Source organism: Papilio xuthus, unplaced genomic scaffold (assembly GCF_000836235.2).
Source record: "Papilio xuthus unplaced genomic scaffold, Pxut_1.1 DF824655.1, whole genome shotgun sequence".
NCBI classification, from domain to species: Eukaryota; Metazoa; Arthropoda; class Insecta; order Lepidoptera; family Papilionidae; genus Papilio; species Papilio xuthus.
The window spans coordinates 114,737-135,991 of NW_013533994.1; the positions used below are offsets into that span (position 1 = coordinate 114,737).

Here is a 21,255-nt window from a genome sequence, read left to right on the forward strand (position 1 = left end):
ACGTCGCAGGGGAACTCATATGGAATGGGGGTCGGCAAATTTTATTAAAGGATTTACCCCGCCGGGAAAAATGTATTAAGATAAATTGATCCCGACGTAGTTCGTAAACATTCGAGTCAAACAGACGTCTTATCAATTATTTATCAATAACATTATCAAAATTACAGATAGCGTACTTTATTAGTAATTCACAGGTCAAATAGTCTACGAATTAAATAATTACTGTTGATTATTTCAAATTATTTCACTTAGGTAAGAAAAACTCTACTGTGATTCTAATACCTTACTACGTTTTTAATGCCATTCCAAGGCATGAATTAAGTTTCATGAAGCACATCCTTATTAAAGACTCCCATAACTTTCTCATCGTATCAACAATTAAAAACAAAAATAATTGAGACCATGTGATGGGCATATAGTTCGTGGGGTCAGGCATAGGAAGTGCGCATATGTAATTGCGGCGAATGGACACAATGAGGGGAATTGGCCAGAACGACAATTGTAGTGCGAGCGACGACCGGACCCATGCCCATTGATTGAATGAACGACCAAATTCAACAAATAATAAAAAGCAACGACGCGTAAATGGTTTGCGAGTTACAAATGCATTCGAATCTCGTTACAAGTCTTGTAAGAAAAAAGCTTATAAAATGTACTGTAAGTACTTTTTAACATACAAGAGATGAAGTTCATATCGCAAAATAATACATATAATCATGAATGCAATTTACCGAATTTAACTTAAAGGACAAAAGATGAACATGATAATAAATTCGATCTCATTTAATTTACACAAATAAAATATTGGCGTCACATTTCTGAGGAAAGGAACATAGTCGATCACGTGTCAAATAAAATGAAGGCATTAGGAAACACCGCCTTAAGCAAACACTCATCGAAAGTCTGTTGAACTTTGTTATAAATTCGATAGACGTTTATCTCACTCATATAATCAATAAGGCTTATAGCTTTTACTCCGTGTAGTACCTATCTTTTATATTGATTGTCGTTGTTCGTGATTTGACACCGGATTTCCAGATTTAAGGCCGAGCTCAACTACTTGGTATTAGGAAAAAAAACTATTAGCTTTGTGTTTAGTAGTGTTCGTTTTATTTTATGTAAATGAAGCTGACCGTAACGAACAGAATTCTATTTGTATTATTTATTGTCTTTCTGATTATAAAGATTTGTTTTTTTTTTCTTCTTTTTAATGTCCTATATCCCATCAAGTGGTCAACTATCTTACAACCTACGTCAAACTCAATCTCAACTGAAGATTTTCGAGGTAATTATCAAATGTTGCGCAAGCACGAAGTGTAAGTAGTGAAATAATTTATAACAATTTAAATTAATTTAGAATTCAACAACTAGGTGCAATGTCCCGGATACGCCAATTCCGGGTCGACGCGCAAAACGTCAAGCCGGCATCTTATTCACTTATTGATTTAGAGGAACGGAATATGTCGCATCTACTGCACGTTGTCATAACCTAAATCTGGAACCGACGGTGCTATTTCCGTCTTTAACCGGACGACTGACATTTGAAATCTATTAGGTTTATATCTATTTATATTTATTTGGAGCTTCTACTTTTAATAGTACTTATTACCTTAAGCTATGTTAAATACGCAGAACACATAATATGTATGAACATATAGCTAAGAAAGACTACCAAAGGGGAGAAAAATCTCGTCACAATGACGCCAGATTGTTAATTACTATTATTTCATATTACTCTTACTGCGATGGAGTCAAAGCATATTAAAATGAGCGTGCAAGCACGCGATAATGGCAGGTAAGTAGCAATATCTAAACATGACTGGAACAGCGACTGTAGACCATTTACAATGCATTTTGCGTTGCAATTTCATCAATCTTGTGGCATTAAAGTGTCTCCCTGATCCCAACGAGTTTGTTTTGATCGATTACCTCTAGTAATGGAAAAACTACTTTTTTCTATTACAAAAACCGGACAACTTTTCTGTGGATTTAATTTTGCAAAACTTTTATTATTTTCGTTCTACACTAAAGGTGCACCACTGTGAAAAGTGAATATTAAATTAATTTGCCAATAGCAAGTTTTTGAAGAGAAATGTGTCAAAAGAAGCTTTGTGTTAGCTACTTTTGACATAGTTTTCAACTCTTTTGTCGTTGAAATTAAGTATTCGCGAAATAATTTAATGAAATGAATAACGACCCTTTTAATATTTTATAACAACGTAGTGCACGGCGTAGCAGGGTACCATTAGCCTATGGTTGAAATAGGTTTATTAACTTTACTGGTCTCGATAATGAAATTCAATGTTCGCTATTTAAAAGAGCAAATGCATTACAATTAAGATTATCAAGAGTTTATCGTTTTGACCTCCGTGACATTTAACCTGGAGAACACAGATGACAATTTTTACCAAACTTACCACACACGACTGTCACAGAGTATCTTGAAATTAAGATTGACCAGCTTGGTATTGTACTAAATCTATGATCATACATTCCATGACGATTATAATATACTTGTTACGACAAACGTATAAAGAGAATGACATATAATAGTTTGATACCCGTGATATTAAAAGACGTAGAAGATTTTTGCAATTTAAGAAAAAGCGTGAACGTCAAATAGAGCGATATTACATTCCATCTCTAATAGTCGTGATCTGCAGCGTGTAGAATCGACGAGGTATTCGGGGCCGTGCGACAGGTCCCTGATTTTCAACGCATTCTGTACTTAGTCGAAACCTGTCGCTACTATTTTGTCTTGCAATCGATGATTTTTTTCTATTTGAAAGATTACAAGCGACTGAATGTAGCACTGATTGCGCTATAATATTTTACATTTACTAATATTATAAAGAGGAACGATTTCTTTGCATGTTTGTTTGGCTATTAAACCGATTTAAAAAATCTTTCACTGTTGGAAGGCTAAACTATCGCCGGGTAACATAGGTTATATTTATTAGTAGATTTTGTTTATTTCCGTGCAGACAGAGCAACTGCTAGAATATCATAATTCCATCGTCATAAATCTTGTCGCCTCTTATATGACAAATTTACCAAAATAGTTAAAAATTTTGAATGTTTTGAAAAAGCTTTATCTCGACGATTTATCTCCTCATGTGCTTATGCTTTATTTATGAAAAAAAATTCTACGTCTTTCAAAATAACAATTGTTGAAAATAATAATGTTATTTTTGTTCGGATGATAGGGATATTAAGCGATCTTATGACCGTTACGGATCTCGGAGCATAACAATCGACATTACGTTACGCTCGAGTGCCTCATTCTCTATGACAGGTGCTGCCACCTGTCACCTTTCATTACATTATGGGTTTTTATTATAAATTTCATTACATTGAAAACGATTTGATAAAATCATAGTTAAATAATTATAATTATTTCAGTATTTTAAAAAGCGACTAAAAGATATGTTGTACAAGTATACCATTCTTAAAGCTCGACACTTAGTTACCATAAAATCGTCCTTAATAGGTTCTATAAATAAACACTCTTCGCTCATTATCCCACCCTATCTTATGATACTAGAGATAATTCTCAATTCACATTTCATGGTGCCGTTATTTTGTTCAGTAAAAACTGAAGTGATTTTAATTTATAATGTTTGTACATCGTCCCAATAATAGATTTTTTTTTCAGAACTTAAGTATATAAACTTACCTCCATTTCCAGCGTTGGTGATGGTTACCCAAAAGTCGATCGTTTTCTCAGGTCCCAACTCCTCATAGTCCCACTTCTTTTTAACTTTCACTACACCACTTGGTTCAACAGTGACCCACGGATTTTCGTCCCGAATTTTAAATGTTTCGCGATCAGTTTCCTTTTCGAGCGTGAATACCGCACGTCCTTCGACTTCCCCATCCGCCTCGGTAAACTCAATGCGCTTCGTCGGCCTCACCGCGCGGGTGACACGTCGTTTCTGACGACGCAATGCTGGAAGATCTTTTTTATTATGCACCACGAATTCTAGAAAGACTTGAGCTGGTCGACTTTTTCGCGGCGGCGAGCCCGTATCATGGGCAAGAACTTCTAACTCAGCTTCGTGGCCGTCGGGCTCTCCCGCTAGTATCAATTCGCCTGTTTGTGGCACAATAACCGCCAAGTTGCTGGGTGTTTTCAATGAGTAATACACTCGATCTCCGTCAGCATCGTAAGCATGAACTTTACCGATGTTTGAAAACCTTTGCCAATGTGCTGTTTCGTTATCACAGTTTTGATCCAAACTTCCATTCACAGCAAAGTAATAAATATCCTGCTCGAAAATAGGCTCGTGATCATTCTCATTGGTTACATCTATTCTGACAGCGAGGTTCGCTTTGTTACTGCCTCTCAAATCTGTTGCTTGCAGTGTTAAGTCATAAGATTTCGTATCCTCAGCGTCTAAAGGCCTCATTGCTATTATTTCCACATCTCCGTCACTAATAACGGATGCTACTTCAGGTATACCGGTCTTCGTTTTTTCGCGCAAGGCAAATAAGGAATTTTCGTTGCCTTTTATTATTTTGTATGCCACAGGCCCCACATTGAGTGGTGCGGCAGCTTTAATTGGGGGAAGATCCACAGCAGTACCAGCTGGTGCATTTTCTGGAATTTCACCGTGAAGTCCGTTAGTCGCAAAACTAAGCATTTTTCGGCGATCTACTACAAGTAGATGTACCGAATGAGCTGAACTGCTAAACGGAGTCTGTTCTAAAATGGCAAGGTTCAAGGATTGATCGAGTAGAGGCGCCAAATCTGCAGTGGTCATCAGGAGTCCATCATCGAGTAGAGTGAAGTAAGATGCGTATTCAGGATCCAGCAGCGTATAGCGGGAGTAGTTTCCTTCGAAATGGCGTACGGCGTGGCCGGGGCGGACGTCATGCGGCAACACCGTGAGCGCGCTCGTCTGCATCGCCGCGCTGAGCACGCAGAGCAGTGCCCCGCTGGCCAGCACAAAGCGTGCCATGGCTCTCTCTCCAAGCTCGATGCACTTAATCCAACATTTCCACCTAAAACAAAGATTTTTGTCAATTTAATCAGCATATGGTAATCTACCTCAGAGTTCTTTATTTTGGTCGGTCAACGATGAATGTGTTTCGTATTAAATTAATTAATAATTTCTGACCTTGGATTAAAAGTGATCGCGACAGTTCAATAGGTCAATTATGATTTAATAAATTATAAATGACTGCAACATATACTTTTTTCAATAATATACATATGTATGTTATCAACTATTTGCATGGTAAGCGCATGGCACAAATCACGCGTCTGGTGGTAGCTGTCGACTTAGCGTCGGTGGCGAAGGCGACGGCAGCGAACAGCAACGTAGGGCGGCATTCGGCACACGGCATGGGCACACATGCGGAGCTTTATTTAGGCGGCGGCGGGAACGCCGGCGTCTCGCGACCCGCCGTCGCCGCCGATCAATACCCCCGTTGCGCCGCCGCGCGACGTTTCGCAAGCCAATCTCGACTGTATGCGCTTTCTTTCACGACACACCATCAAATATTAACGTACTCGTATCACTTTACTAAAGCTCATGCTTTTTTCAGACGCCAATTCACTACATGACACACAAGTAACATGAAATTTATATCTGCATCTTATATTACTTATATTTGGAATTATCACGATTTGTCGGTTTTAAAAAATTGTAATACGAAAAATGAAATTTAAGGTTTTTAACAAGAAGGAAAATATCAAAAGCACTAAGTTGTGTCACCTATAACTCAAAGTAAGTCTGAAAACATGTAACAGGATGTAAACAAATTTAAAAAAATGATATTTTCACTTGATTCCAATATTCTTGTCCGTTAATATGCCTTTATTTTTCTAAAAAATAATTTAAAGGTTGCAATTATATTGATATATACGTACTTTACGTTAAGGTTGTAAAATATTGATATCGTAGTTTTGATGGATGACGGCAACGAGCGTCAAAGACCGCACACACGGGGCGTTAAAAAGCAACTGAGTTTGACTTGCGCGGCGCGCGCGCGTATCGAGCGCACGCAGGCCGCCGCCACCGCCGCCCTCACCACCCCGCTGCCCCGCCTGTGTCACCCCGTCCCTGCTACAGGAGCATGCATCGGTCCGCGCCCCCTAGCTTAGCTGCACTGCTTCCCCTTTCTTCTCGACTATATTTCGCGACAGGCGATCTCCGCCAATCTCCGACACACGCGATGTAATGTAATGAAACAGAGGACTTATCAATGTCTCCTTTGAGTCATAGTGCTTGAGCACTTACTTATCCTGCTAATTATATTTTATACAATATACAGTAAAAAGTCCTAATAACGTCACTCGGTGTAACATAGAACTTCTTAAAACGACCAAATTACTTAACTGGTTGGTTTTTACCTTGTTTTCTATATATTAATATATTCAGAAAAAACATTGTAATTTGGCTAGTCTTATATTAAGGTACATGGATAACAAAATAAACGTAATTAATATTCTTTATGTTCTTCCCGACTTTATTTTACATATATGCCAAATTACAGCGTGATACGTTTAATCGTTCAGGAGATATGGAGTAAGAAACATCCATCCATCTAAACTTTCGCATTTATAATATGTATTTGTAAGAGATTTAGTAAAATATTTTATTAAATAAAAAAATCACTTATTTATTGCGAAAACCATATTGTTATTATCTAATCTTATATCATTAAAATCACTAATAATAAAATTAAATGTATTAAGTTTGTTTTTAATATATGACAATTAAGTCAATTATGTCCTGTTCCGACAAAAATATGGATGCACTCATATCCCAACGGTTAAGCATGTAGATTACTTAACGCGATTGCGGATTCGATTCGGCCATGCGAGTATTACAAGTTTCGATTGATAACTTAGCACAAAATATTGTATGTTGTGATGGTTACTAAAATTATTTAATATTTTTAATTGCTATTTATCAATGAGCGATGACGAGAATGATGTTAATGGCAATGTTTTTAGAGCGTCATTGACTCAGGGTTTAAACACTTGACTTGTAATCTGCAGGTCCTATTTTCGAATCTCCCCATGTACTAACGTGTTTGTCTATTTACATACATATGTACATTTATTAGACGTCTATACGGTTAAGGAAATCATCGTAATGTAACCTGCATATCTGAGAAGAAATTAAAAAATGTGTGAAGTCAAACAACCCAGACTTGGCCAGCATGGTTGACTATGGCCTAATCACACTTAACTTACTGTAGGATCCGAGCCCCTCAGCGACATATAGGATGCCGTTGATGATGATGAATAAAGAATTTCCCCCTTGCAGTGGGATAGGATCGACACATTTTATCTTGGCGACAATCAAATGACTTATAGATTTATTTGTAGTGTTTGTGTTAATACTAAGCTTATGGGAATTTGATGAGTATTCACTATTTTATTAAAAAGCAGTAGTAGAAATACCTCTTGGTATTTTATAATTTAATTTTTTTTCGAAATAAAAAACGTCATTTTAGAAACAATTTTATATAATGAAACAGTAAGTTAGACTAGTATAAAAATAGCAAAAGCTACTGCACTGATTTTGTGACTTACAAAAATTTTAATAAATATCTTCTATCGTTATACATTTTACAATGTTAATAAGCTATGACAATGATTATATTAAGGCATGTTGCATGTGCGTCAACGATAACAATTAATGTAGTTCGTGCTAAATATTAGGAGTAAACGGCTTTGCTACTGATGCACTGTCATTATTGCCCTTATATCTGATCTCTTTGATTGTCAATTGTTTCCCTTGATGAATTCGTTGCAAATGACTTCTCATATCATAGGACCTTGAAAATGATCTGTGACATACTGGACATTGCGTTTTACCAGCATGAGAGTCTTTATGTAGAGTCAGTGAAGTTGGATGTTTGAAGCCTTTTGGACATAACTGGCACCTAAATTTTGCCAAATCAGAGTCTGAAATATAAAGAAGAATAATTATATTAAGTAAATTATTTTTCACAGTTTTACAATCTAAGTAATCTTTTTATTATACAAACCATTATTTTTGTCTGAAAGGTCTTCAGCAGATGTAGATTGTGTATCAACTTGCATCTCTTCACTTGGTAAAACAGGTCCTCTGGTTCTTGAGTTTGTACTTTCGTCAGGTGTAATTTTTTCTGTCTGCAGTTCAGTCTCTACAATAACATCTTGTGAATTTTTCTGCATGTTCACATCTGGAATGTTTTCATCCCTATTAGTCTGTACTGTGGCAAGATTGATCGGTTCATCGGTTTGAATAGGTACCATATCTTCATTTGTTCTGCTTGACTTTGCACTTAAGTCTAATGATGTATTATCAATTAACATTATAGGAGTTTTAGATGTTTCCTCTTCTGAATTATCAGTTAGACCTTTTACTTCTAGTAACTCAGCTGTTATAAGAAAAGATTCCAATTGTTCCTGAAATATGTTAACTTCACCATGATACATAAAATTGATTATTGCGTTAAGATCCTCAAACTTGACATTCCTAAATATAATCACAGGGTGCTGACACGGATTTTCTTTGAAAATCTGTTTAAAATAATTACTACAAGCCGACAATAACATTTTGTGAGCCCTGATTTTGCCACCATCACAGCATAATGTGACATCCACTAAATCATTCGAAAACCTCAATTCGTTGAATGCTTCCGTAACGTGAGACACATAGTTATTCCACCGTAAAGAAAACTGCGATGCATTATTCATAATTTATCAATAAATTCACTCAATCTTAATAAAAATCATTAAAAATTATGATAACAACAAGAACCTCAAGTCAAACCAATGACCAAATCAAACCAAAGAGTATGTTATCGAACTGACATAACAGAGTTACAGACTACTGACCTGACGGAACAACAGAAACAGATTTCAGAAATCACATTATAATGTTACTTAGTAACTTATTCTTAATTTTCTATACAAAAATTATTCTTCCCGGTAGTTAGTTGAATAAAGTTCACTTCACATACGTACAGAAAGTAATCTGAAAATCAGGATCGTAAGAGATCTAAAAGCCGCAACTTAAATCCTACATTCGTGACACCAAAAATAAAATACCTAGAGAAAATTGTTGGAAAATTCTTATTCAAGCTTATGTACTCTGTATAAAAGGATAGACAATAATGCTCTTCTATTATCCTTACCAAATCTTTACATGACATGACATTGTCATGACGACATTGACAATGACATTGTTCATTTTTGTGTGATGATTTTTGGCGATGATGGTGATGGTATTGGAGAGAGTGAATTGTGATCAAGTTCAGAATAAATAACCACGAACGCACCTAAACATTTTGTTGAAATTTTTATGTTACAAGTTTTTTTAAATACTCTCTAATTTTACTATTTGTTCTTGTATGTAACTTTTTTTAACAAAGCAATATTAAAAAGTAAGAAGTCGACTCAGTAGTATTAAGAGTAAATACAGTTCATCAAAATGGTACAAACCTTTTTGCTACTATTATATTGTCTTATTCGGTGTCTCAATTTACATCAGCTACCAGTCATTTGTCTAGCCTACTGGCGTAACAGACTCCCCCTGTCTGCATTGTCTTTTGCTGTTTAATTTGTATCTTACACTTTACTTTTTCAATTATCTTAAATCTTGATATTGACAAAATCATAAAAAACTATATTTGGAACACATGCATGAAATACTTACAAAATCATTATACATTTCAGCACGGTAGAGTAAAAGTACGAACAACTGAAGAAGAAAAGGCAAGAATAGAAAAAGAAAGACAAGAGAAAGTGAAGGTTTTTAAAAAGTTAATGCTAAAAATACAATGTAAGGTGAGTTATGATTTTATTTTTAACACTTAGCATGCTTCTAAGAATATTTTATAACAAAGTGAACTTCTAGGGTGTACATTGAATGTGTTAAAGTTAGACCAGAATCTAGTGTTACTGTTATGGTATATTAATACAATGTGATATTATGTTCCAGAGGAAAGAGAATGAGCTTGACACAGAGTTACTTGAGCTTACAGGGAAGGTTTTAATGTCTAACCCTGATATAAATACACTATGGAATATAAGGAGAGAAATATTCCTGCACATTAGGTAATATAGTTTACAAGTAGTTGCAAAAAAAATGTTTTTTGGCAGTAAACCTTATTTGTATTGTTTTATAAATTTTCAGAAAAGATTATTCGGAAGTAGAATTAACAAAAATGTATGATGATGAATTAAGCATTACAGAATATTGCTTGAAAAAAAATCCTAAATCATACTGTGCATGGCATCAAAGGATGTGGGTGTTAACAACAAGATCAGATCCAGATTGGAAAAATGAACTTGATTTGTGTAACACATATCTTAAACTTGATGAAAGAAATTGTAAGTTTGATTAAAATAATTTGAATTACATAGTTAAAATATTCAGTGCCACAGATGCAGCCTACAATTTGATGTCAATTCACAAAATCGTAGTGGCATTCAATGTGTTAAGAAGTCTTTTGGTATACATAAGCTATTTTTTTCAGCAGAAAACAATACAATCATTATAAGTTGAAGTACAATATTTCTATGTCATCTTTAAATGTAATTAATACAAAACTACAGTTTTATTTTAAAAGAACATTTTTTTCTAGTTCATACTTGGAATTATCGTCGTTTCGTAGTCAGGCAGTGTAAACCTCCATTGCAAGATGAATTTGATTACACAACAGAAAAATTACTTGACAATTTCTCTAATTATTCCGCATGGCATTACAGAAGCAAAATGCTATTACATCTATATCCAGATGTCGAAGGTAAAAAAAAAATTGCAACTGCTATTTTTTTCTGATTACCTTAATTTATTTTTATTTTTTTTTCTTAATTTTTACAGGTGGACGTCCTATACAAGATATACATCATAAGCATGAATTAAAAATGGTGATAAATGCAGCATTTACAGACCCTGATGACACAAGTGCTTGGTTCTATCAGAGATGGTTATTAGGTATTACTACAATATTTGCTACCATAAAGTATAATATTAGCTTTGAGTTTATTTAGAATGAAAAAATTAGGAAATAATTTACAATACTAAACCAATAGCCAAATGGTTGAGTGTATGGATGGATCAGGTGGTCGATAGTTCAAATCCTGACATTCAACATATGGAGAACTGATCGCCAACCTTCGTTAGTCGGAGAGGCACTTCAAGAAAAAGAAGAAGTTACATATATCCTTAATATTTTTTCTCTTTACTCTTGAGAAGTCTCTTCCAATCAATTTCACAATAGTATATGATTAAAAAAATATTTTAGGAGCTGTAAAAACTAGTATAAACCTAGTTGCGTGTGCTGTTACCGAATCTAAAATAACTGTTGCATTTAGCAAACCCGTGCCACTTGGCTATGTACAATCAAGTACACAAATTTTTATCAACAACAATGTTTTAAATGCTGAATGGATTTCCTGTTGTGGATACCAGTATGATAGTTTATGGATTCTAAAACAAAAAGTGGATTTAATTGGGGATATGGATATAAAGGTAAATTAATTTAATGTCTTATTAGCTATGATTGTAATGCTGCACTCATTGGTTAACTGGTCGCTAAGGGGCTGGTATGTGTTCTTCCAGACTATCCTCTCCATTTGTGCCAATTTTCATCAAGATCCATTGAGTTATTAATCACACTGTTTTTCTTTTCCAGGTGGAATACAAAGATGAGAATAAAGAGAGATTAGTGATTGAATGTATTAAATATAAGGAAAAAATGTATGTTGGTAAGAGTAAAATCAGCTTTGAAAATAAATATTCACAGCCTGTGATTGAAGAATTGAATGACCAACTTAAATCATGTCGGCAACTCCTCGCATTGGAACCAGACAATAAATGTAAGTTAAATTTGTTATATTTACTAACAGTCCTATGTATTTTAATACATTTTATTCGTATATATATATTTTAGAAGGCGACCCATTTTGTACTCAAAGAAATATTAGGAATACCTAATCACCTAAGTAATAACTTATTAAGAGTCTAGTCGGTCTTAGTGTCCTATGAGAAACTTTGGATTCAGTAGCAACCTTGAGGCAGGACAAGGTGGGAGACCGCCCAGGGCGCCTGTTGCGTCCCCGAAGACACTATCTTTGAAAGATTTCCCCGGACACCAACCAAGGGAGTGCCGTAAAAATCTCGCCCAGGGAGCCAGAAATGCTAAAATCGGCCCTGTTTAGATTCAGAAATATAGTCGTCTGTAGGGTTTGAAGATAACACTTAATTATTTTTTTCAGGGACTCTTTTAAGCACTACCGTCTTTTTACATTGTATTGATGCAAAATGCAATCACAAAGAAGCAATCAATAACTTGCAAATGTTAAAAAAGTTGGATCATCAAAGGGCCGGATACTATAGTGATTTGATATCTAAGTGGTGTATAGAAGAACAATTACCAATAGATTATAGCTTAAACTCTTTAGTCTTCAAACCAAAGATGTCTGATAAAATTACCTGCTTACCTTATTTGCAATACTATAGCTTTTGTGAGGAAGTTGATCTATCGAACCAGAATTTATGCTCAAATGTTTTGCCTTCGTTAATTTTGCTTCAACATTGTAAGGTAAAGTTGTTTAATACTTTTTGTATAAGGAGTGTGTTTTTATTATAACAAAAAAATGTATAAAGTAAATTTTAAAAAAACGAGAAATTTTTATATTCTACAATAGTACTTATGTCGTTTGTAAATGTATATTTTTTTTATGACAAAAATATACTTGCACAAGGTTCAACATGAAATTTTTCTTTTCAGATTTTGATTTTAAGAAACAATAAGCTTAATACATTAAAAGGTTTTCCAAATATTAATTTGGAAAAGTTAGACATACAAGGAAATGATGGGATCAATGTTGATGAAGTGGAACAATTTAAACGGGATCATAAGTTTGTTACAATATTTTAATAACTTCATCTTCGCGACTATGAAAAACACTAAAATTGTTACAAAACAAGGAAAACCCGTAAAATTATTTTTAAAATTGATAATTTAATATACTAAAAGAAAAACACAGCTACAAATTAATGTAGGTACACTATTTTTTTAATGAGTTTTTTTGATAGCAAAAAAATTCAATGGTTAGGTGTGTGTCTGGTATTTGCCTTTTCTTCTTAATGAACTCCATTCAAATGATATCTCCAAATGGAAGGTAAACTATTTTCTGCAAGGTATTAATGTTTTATATTTATATATGCATAATAGCTGATTAACTAGGTTTTTATATACTTTTTATTCTAAGCACTAATGCAATAAAATATATGGAAACAATAAAAGTTTTTTTGTCCGTGAGATGAGATCAAACGCGCATATTAATCTGACGATAAATGACTGCAGGAAATCTTAGCAATCCCACTAATTTATACGAAATATTGTATATTTCCTTTTTTAGGAGCGTTGCTACGGCTAAGAGAGAAACTTAAAAACTTTGAGGAAAAAAATTTTATGGCAAACAAAATTAAAATTAAACCCAATAAAAGCTGCAATAAATTTTATTTGTCATAATCTAATTTAAAAATTAAAACTAAAATAACAATATTGTTTCACATAAAAAGATAAATACTGAAACGATAAAATCACCAACGTTTGTTGGTGTGTATAACAACAAAAAGTTGTAACGATATAATACGAAATATCCAAATAGTCAAAAAAATCGTTTTCAAAAATTTTAACAATTTGAAGCTTAAATAAATGTTTTTGTTTAATTAATCGTTGGTTCTTGGAAACCAAAATCTCCGTGTAAGACATATTGTTTTTTTTTAAACACAGATAGTAAGTGAGACGAAGGTATGTTATTCAAGGATTTTGGTTCCAGAAAACAACAATAGGGTTACAATTCATAAAATCCACAGAAAAAAAGTCGATAATTAAATTTTTACCATGGAATGCTAACAAAGGTACTTAAAATAATACTAAAATTTAAAATATATAGGTGTCCTAACAAAGTATATTTGACGATTAATTTTCCTTTTCAAATCTACAAAACTATATCTAACGTTATCTGTATTAAAACAAAAAAAAGTCGTTGACAGTAAAGTTTACGTGCGCGCTAAAAATTTAATGTTTATACTTTCTAAACATTTAAAAAAATCTTTTAACTCTAAAATTTTCTTATCTTAAATTATTTGATGTAATTGTACCCCTTAATTTAATGGTATATTTGTACAAAGTTATAATACACAGATGTCCCATAATTATCAAAGGGTCGGGAAATAAAAATAATCAAGAGCGCATGAAGCGTTTTAAAAAAATCATTTGTTGCTTTACTGTACATTTAAGTACCTTAAAAGCGACAGTCATTTGGAAGTTATTTTGTTAAGAGGCGGAGTTGTATTTTTGTGCAAAGTTTGGTAATGCAAGGAACAAGACGTGTGTAACTTTTTTTATGTTTGTAAGTTATAAATTGACAGCCTAAACCAATTATATCACATTATATCAGCGCGAAACATAAGTTATGGACGTAGTTAATAACATTCTAAATTAGTCAAAAACGAGTTTTTACATCGCTAAAAGAAAATGTTACATTTAACATCAGTGTTTTTTTTAAATTATCGTTAGGTTAACCATTGTTTTTTATCCATTTCTGAGTCTGAAAACGTACTTATATATCATTGTGAAAAGTAAAATCATTGAAATAAAAAAAAACTCTCTGTGTACAATTTAGAAATGAAGAAAAAAGTAACTGTTCGTGAAACAAAGGTTAATAAATTAATAAATTTCATGATGTTATATCAAACAACTTATTGATATGTATCCTTACCCTATTACCCTTAGTCATCATTATTTTGTTGCTTGAGTTACATTATGGTAGTACACAAACTATCTTCATATCTATATTCGTCCCTTATTTTCTGTAAAGCAAACACCTTTCCTATGTATGTGTTGCCAGCATTAAACTATAAGTATTACTTGGATTTACCTCAGTGTCAAGTTACAAGTAATACTGAAATAAAGTCAATTCATAATATATTTTTAAATACCACTACTCTATTTCAAGAGTCGTCATGACATAATATTTAATTCATTGAGTACCTAAGTCACTTAAGACTACTATTAGCAACAGACACTACTGTTTTGTACAGATCATCACCATCCCAAAATAATCTACCACACAAGTTACAAATAATTGCTGCTTGAGGCGATTGAGAGAGTTTATGAACATCTTGTATTTGAATGGGAACTCCCGTACTTGTAACACATAAATTATGTTTAGGTGTACAAACAATGTCATCGTCTTCAGAATCACTGAAAAACTTGTCACATTTTTCATAATAGTCATCATCAGTAGGAACAGTATAATTCACATTATTTGATGAACTGCTGACATTCTGATACTGACTACATAATTCACTTACTTTCTCAGACGTCAACTTTTCTACTTCTGACCCGTTACAATTTATGCAACGTTTTGTAAAATCACTTTCATTTATCTTTATGTTAAAGTAATTCTTTATTTTTTGAAGCTTCTCTTTAGTGACATAACCATTACCAACATCTAAAATTGAACTTTGTGGGAAAGTTTTCATTGGAGTGAACTTAAGTTTAGCCAATAAAATATAGCGATTTTCAAACATAGCTTGATTAATCACATCGTGCCATAACAATGTTTCTGGTATAAGTAGTGTATCAATTCCAAAATATCTTAAATATGGCATATAATTAATTAATTTGCCTTCTACATAAAATTTTACATCGTCAACTGTATTTGTTTGTACAGTAGAGCTAGTTGGAGTTTTTTCTGAACATTTTGTCTGTTTAACACATTTTGTCTTCTTATCTATCATTGTGTCATTACATATTTCTTCAAAATTAATACCTTGTTCAAGACATTTCTCTTGTAGAAAGTTAAACAGTTCAACAAGAACATGCGCATCAATAGCAGCATATTGAATTTGTGTTTTACGTAGAGGTCTAATTTCCCAGTTAGAACGCTGTTCCGATTTACGTAGAGGATAACCAAAACATATTTCTACTAAAGAGCTCAAACTATTACCAATATTACCACTACTACTTTGCAAGCTTAAACCGGAACTAATGAGATTTTTCCACAATGTTGATAAATCAAGTAAACCTTCACCTTTTACTTTAATATTACTTAAACCTACAACAGAACCTTTAATTTGTTTCAGATCTTGTTCTAAACCAAAACCTAATTTTATAATTTCTGCATTATCAAGCAGAGATTTATTGAAATCATACCAGAAACTCGAATACTGTTGCTTATTTAGAGCTAATGTGTCTATTAAGTAAACATAGTTCTCTACAGCAATTTGTATCAATGCTATATGTGATTGTGCAGCTCCAAAGGATGGCTTCCATTCACTGTCAATGCTGACCAAATTACAGTGAGCTAAATATGTATTTGTCAGTTCATATAACATTTCAGGTGTATTTATAATTATGATTCTATCTGCTGGCAAGGATATTTCATAAAAATTTTGATTTAGGTTATCATCACCATCATCATCCCAATTCTCATTCTCACAGGAGACAGTATCCAAAGACATCTTTTTTAGTGAGTGTGGCAGCTCAGTTTCTGGTAAGTTGAAGTATTGAGACCACTTTGCAGCCTCCTTTTTATCATGATTTACTATCAAATAAACAAATTCTAGTGCTAACTCCGAATTTTCTTTCAGTGTATCTTTTATCAAATCATCCCATACAGTCAAGCTAACATTGTGATCTACATATTTTTGATGTATTAGATATCTTAATCCACCAAGAGTACGATTTTTGCATAGATTTTTACATGTTTCAATTGGGATATTAAACTTGCTGCATAAACGTCCCACAAACTTACCAAGAGGTTTATGATGTAATTTTTCATAATTAATACAAGTAATATTATACTCATAAATGTACTTTTGTACAAGGTCACGAATACTGACATTTTTATCCAAAATTTTATCTAAAAATAGTACTAATTGCAGCACTTGATTTGGACACTCTGATAGATATTCAATAATCATGTTATATTTGTCCTGGATTATGAGCGGAAACAGTAAATCTTCAACTGGTATGTCTTCATGTAACTCCATTGCTAAAACCACTTGAGAAGCTTGTTTACAATTGTCATTTTTTAACATATTTTTAACAAGTGGTAAAATAGTCTCCTTTATTGTCACAATTTTGTATGTCTTTACAATTAAGTTAAGATACTGTTGATTTCTTTGTTCGGTAGCAATTCGGAATGCTGGAAATTTTAAGCAATCATCAGGGGATGTATTACTTTTACAAGACCATTTATGTAAAGTTTCTATTATAAAGAATGGGAGGGTTTTTGGTTTACAATCTTTAGAATCTTTACATTTCGATACAAAAACAAGTGCTACTCTATACCGATCAGGGTTTGTCTCAAAAAATACTTGTAGGTGATGTTCAAGACTGGGAGATCTTTTCCATGTTAGCCAAGTAGTCGTCAGCTGATTAAACCAAGTTTGTACATTTTCGTCGAGTTGTGTGTTTAGTCCAATACTTTTTAGTGTTTCTTCTAGTGTAGGTACAACCTTCATAGATCGATTAGTGGCATGAGAAATAGTATTCATTTTTAGTTTTACTCAGATCAATTTTTTAATTTACCAAGACACCATAATTTTGTACTTTAAGAAGTAAGTTTTTCACCATTTCAGTTTTAATATTTTAAATTAATAGTTCATATCACAAACATTGATTAAACACGATGAAATTGATGAAAAATGTAAACAATAATAACAATGATAGACGATCTATAGGTTTTACTAGATCTGGATTTGCGTGTTTCAGCAAAGAGTATGTAGGTTATGTCAGTGTCATTGTCAACGCGATATGCGAAAATCCCTAGCAAAGTGAAACCATGAATTGCTTTCTAGCTTTTATTAATTGGTAACTTCAATTTTTTTTTAATTACTCTCTATCCATTATTTTCTGTCTGATAAGTTTTTTTGCTTGGATTACATTAAATAATATTAAACAGTGTTATAGAAAATTAAATGCCCAATGCCCATGCCCAAAAATGTCTTTGCCTTTTATGACTGATGAAATTGAATGACAATGTAAATTTTTGACATTCATTTCAATTCGTTTGGTGTTTTCAGAGAAATTCATAATTTGTCTAATTCGTCTATTTGTGTTGCGTTTTTAATTTTAACAGTTTTTTTAAAACATAAAATTGAAGATCCCTTACTTAAATTGACAAAGTTTTGCATTTGCAATATTATAACTAACAATGGAACTGTCTGCAGAGGGCAAAACCCCGGAGTATATGGCTCTTGCGGGCATAAAATTTAAACTTTCTTTGCCACAATTTAAAGATAATCCCCAGTTAAAAGAACAGTTGTTTGAAGGCATTAAAGCGGGTAATATGGCTCCATATTACAAAGAAGTATGTACAGATTTGGGATGGAAATTGGACCAAAATTTGTATGATGAGATGGCAAAAGAGAATCTTAGTAGGCTGTCAAAATTCCAAGAAGATGATTCGGAAACTCCAGTATGGCAAGATCGGTAATAACATAGAATGATCAATGTTATGCTATTTCCTTTTATGAAATTGAGCAATTTGAGTTAAACTTCTTTGTTACAGATTGGACTACTTGTGTTCTATCGGAGATAAAGAAGCCGCGACAGCACTGGCGACAACTAAGTATGAAGACTCCACTTTGACTACTAACAGAAGATTAGATGCCATTTTCGCTTTATTCAGGATTGCTTACTTCCATGGTTGTAATGTTAAAGATATGGGAAAAGCTATAAACAAGGTATAAACATATAAACTATTTAACTAGCAAATAGATAAGGAACAGTTGGAACTAGGCATAAGTTGTTCATCACAAAATTATGGGATGTTAGCTTTTTAGTTGAAGAGACTTCATAAAAACAACAAAATAAACAAGTCTTGATGAAAATTAAACTGTCTCTGTGTATGTTTGATATTTATATTTTTTAATTTCTAGGCACATGAATTAGTAGACAAAGGTGGAGATTGGCGATCAAGGAACAAGCTGAAGGCATATGAAGCAATTTACTGCCTTGCAGTGAGAGACTACAGTCGTGCAGCTGAATTGTTTATTGACTGTGTGTCTACATTCGAATCATACGAGTTGGTTGATTTTGGTAAGAAAACTTTGGTTACTTGAAAACAGGTTGAGTAACACTAACAATATTTATGCATCACAATGGTACATTTATTGGAAAATAATTTACTGTTTATAATATCTATATCAATAATTTTTTTTTATTTTCAGGTACAATTATTCAGTACTGTGTCCTTGCCTGTGCCTTGGCATTGGAGAGACATGCTCTTCAGGCAGCACTCCGTAGACAAGGAGCTGCAGTGCAGGCTTTGAGGTCCAGGTTCCCTGAGCTTCGGGAACTTGTGGAATCTCTACATGAGTGTCGTTACGCTGACTTTTTGAAAAGTCTTGCCTGGGTAAGTCACAAATTTATATATACCATCGAACATGGATAAGTGTGATATCTTTCCATGTTGATTGCCATATTTCTATAAGTACCACATTATTTATAGTTTATTTAAACATTTAAAGCTATTTTTTAATCCTAACCCATATGAAAATATAGTCAAAGCCTGTTATCACAACAGTAAAGACTTTATAACTAACCATGTCTAGTTATATGCACTCATTATCAGCTCACTAAACGTCTCCCCGGAGGGGCTCGGAGCCAACCCTAAGTTAAGGGTGATTAGGCCATAGTCATATATGCACTGATATCTACAAATGGATTGGCGTTGATGGTTTGTAACAGTGGTGTTGTTTTAACTAATAATATAGATAGAATGAAAATTTTAACAGTGGTAGAGCCCGCTTTAACATCTTCGCACGAATTGGCCCGGCTCACCCGGTGAAATACCACGACCACACAGAAGACAGGCGTGAAGTGGAAGCAATTCCTCGTTTCGTCTGATGAGTGTGCATCCCGGAGGCTTAGTTTAGTCCTCTTTCCCTTCCCACCAAGGTTTGTTCGTCATAAATGTTATTCTAACTGATATATTATTGTTTATTTCGTGTGTTCCAGGTGGAGACACAGATCTGTGTGGACCCGGTGTTCCGGCCCCACTACCAACATTACGTGCGTGAGGCTCGCATCAAGGCTTACGTGCAGCTGCTGCGCGCTTACCGCTCACTCAGCCTGGACAACATCGCTGATACATTCGGTGTCACCAGAGAGTTTGTGGAAGAGGAAATTTCTACGTAAGTGATAGTTAAAATGAATACTTAACTAATTAATTAGTTAAAAATTTATGCTTTTTTTGCATTATACTAGTACAGTAGGATAGTAGCACTTAAAATTAGCAATAGCATACAAAGTTAGTGTTAACTGGCGCCAGTGAGGTTTTATGAACATGCCACTACTTTCCTACTGTACTGGTATAATGTAAACACGGTATTATAGAGAATTAACATAAAACAGGCTTTCTAGTGGAGGAAATTGGATGCAGAGTTGTGCCATTCCTGTATTACAATATTTTCTTCTTCTCTCGATACTAAAGGTGGGCAGGACTACTTTAAAAAATTACTTACTAGATTTCACTTACTTTTTTTACATTGTCCTGAGACTACTACTTAGTACTTAGTAATGAAACCTTTTTTCTATTAAATGTGGAATTACATACAAGAGTTGATTAATGGTCACTTTAATATCCTAACTGTAGATAATCTAGATCTTATCTAGACTTGGCTTATTAAGGACAGAATACGGCAATAAGTGGCTTATTAATTGGAAAAGTGTCTGGTTTATTAACGTCTGAGTGGGTTTTAGAGACCAAAATCTCTGTATGTATCTTTAACAAAACAAATATATTAATACCTCTTAAATGGAGATTTTGGTCTCGGAAACTCACGGTAAAGTAGTAATTAGTGGTTTTAATCGGTTGCAACATGATTCAACCGTATGGTTTGTATGTATTAGGTTCACGGCAGCGGGTCGTCTGCAGTGTCGTATTGACGCGGTTGCGGGGTGTGTGGTGACGGGTGCGGGGCGCGGCGCTGACGCCGACCGCTCACACCTCTACCAGGCAACCATCCGAGAGGGCGATCTGCTGCTCAATAGAGTCAAGAAACTAGCAAGCGTTATCAACTTTTAAACGAAGAGCGAATTGTTCTCATTTAGCATCTTTGTGTCGATATTTGATTCGCTAAATATTGTAATTTTTATGAATTAAATGATACTGAAATTAAACTGTTTTATAATTTTCACCCCTTTTGTTTTGCAATCAACCCTTCAATATTCCAGAATGTTCTAATGTTCTTAACTCTGTTTCATTTGAAAAGT

The 21,255-nt window shown here is 33.7% G+C and overlaps 5 protein-coding genes across 5 annotated transcripts in view; 2 read left to right on the forward strand and 3 right to left on the reverse strand.

Annotated features, from left to right (window-relative positions):
- LOC106127433 (neural-cadherin) overlaps positions 1 to 5,963 on the reverse strand; it is a 53,468-nt gene extending 47,505 nt beyond the window's left edge. Inside the window, exons 1-2 of the mRNA XM_013325512.1 lie at positions 5,876 to 5,963; positions 3,677 to 5,004 (exon numbers count right to left, since the gene is read on the reverse strand). Of these exons, the coding sequence (XP_013180966.1) occupies positions 3,677 to 4,961 (1,285 nt within the window). The 5' untranslated portion in view covers positions 4,962 to 5,004; positions 5,876 to 5,963. The remainder of the gene's footprint in view (positions 1 to 3,676; positions 5,005 to 5,875) is intronic.
- A 1,533-nt stretch (positions 5,964 to 7,496) lies between these two features.
- Positions 7,497 to 8,782, reverse strand: LOC106127585 (transcription factor GAGA). Its single transcript, XM_013325704.1, has 2 exons — positions 8,008 to 8,782; positions 7,497 to 7,924 (listed from the first exon to the last, which is right to left on the reverse strand). The coding sequence occupies exons 1-2, from the start codon at positions 8,699 to 8,701 to the stop codon at positions 7,668 to 7,670; spliced, it is 951 nt and encodes a 316-aa protein (XP_013181158.1). The 5' UTR covers positions 8,702 to 8,782; the 3' UTR covers positions 7,497 to 7,667.
- A 404-nt stretch (positions 8,783 to 9,186) lies between these two features.
- On the forward strand, positions 9,187 to 13,474 carry RabGGTa (Rab geranylgeranyltransferase subunit alpha). Its single transcript, XM_013325702.1, has 10 exons — positions 9,187 to 9,440; positions 9,683 to 9,793; positions 9,948 to 10,063; positions 10,143 to 10,339; positions 10,594 to 10,755; positions 10,833 to 10,946; positions 11,257 to 11,483; positions 11,647 to 11,830; positions 12,230 to 12,555; positions 12,745 to 13,474. Exons 1-10 carry the CDS (start codon positions 9,438 to 9,440, stop codon positions 12,892 to 12,894), a joined length of 1,590 nt encoding a protein of 529 aa, XP_013181156.1. The 5' UTR covers positions 9,187 to 9,437; the 3' UTR covers positions 12,895 to 13,474.
- Positions 13,475 to 13,497: 23 nt separating this feature from the next.
- Nbr (exonuclease mut-7 homolog) lies at positions 13,498 to 17,757 on the reverse strand. The gene has a single exon (XM_013325700.1). The coding sequence runs from the start codon at positions 17,529 to 17,531 to the stop codon at positions 15,024 to 15,026; it is 2,508 nt and encodes an 835-aa protein (XP_013181154.1). The 5' UTR covers positions 17,532 to 17,757; the 3' UTR covers positions 13,498 to 15,023.
- A 323-nt stretch (positions 17,758 to 18,080) lies between these two features.
- Positions 18,081 to 21,162, forward strand: Rpn7 (regulatory particle non-ATPase 7). Its single transcript, NM_001312750.1, is given in 6 exon segments — positions 18,081 to 18,468; positions 18,548 to 18,722; positions 18,918 to 19,077; positions 19,209 to 19,393; positions 19,999 to 20,174; positions 20,893 to 21,162. Coding segments are annotated over 6 exon segments (1,149 nt in total). The 5' UTR covers positions 18,081 to 18,190; the 3' UTR covers positions 21,068 to 21,162.
- The last annotated feature ends 93 nt before the right edge of the window (positions 21,163 to 21,255 follow it).

Coding starts and splice junctions, on each gene's coding strand:
- LOC106127585 (XM_013325704.1), bottom strand. CDS start 8,701: ATGAATAATGCATCGCAGTTTTCTTTACGGTGGAATAACTATGTGTCT. Junction 7,925..8,007: donor CCTTTCAGACAAAAATAATG/GTTTGTATAATA, acceptor TTTATATTTCAG/ACTCTGATTTGGCAAAATTT.
- RabGGTa (XM_013325702.1), top strand. Junction 10,756..10,832: donor TCTATATCCAGATGTCGAAG/GTAAAAAAAAAA, acceptor TAATTTTTACAG/GTGGACGTCCTATACAAGAT. Junction 10,947..11,256: donor CTATCAGAGATGGTTATTAG/GTATTACTACAA, acceptor AAAATATTTTAG/GAGCTGTAAAAACTAGTATA.
- Nbr (XM_013325700.1), bottom strand. CDS start 17,531: ATGAATACTATTTCTCATGCCACTAATCGATCTATGAAGGTTGTACCT.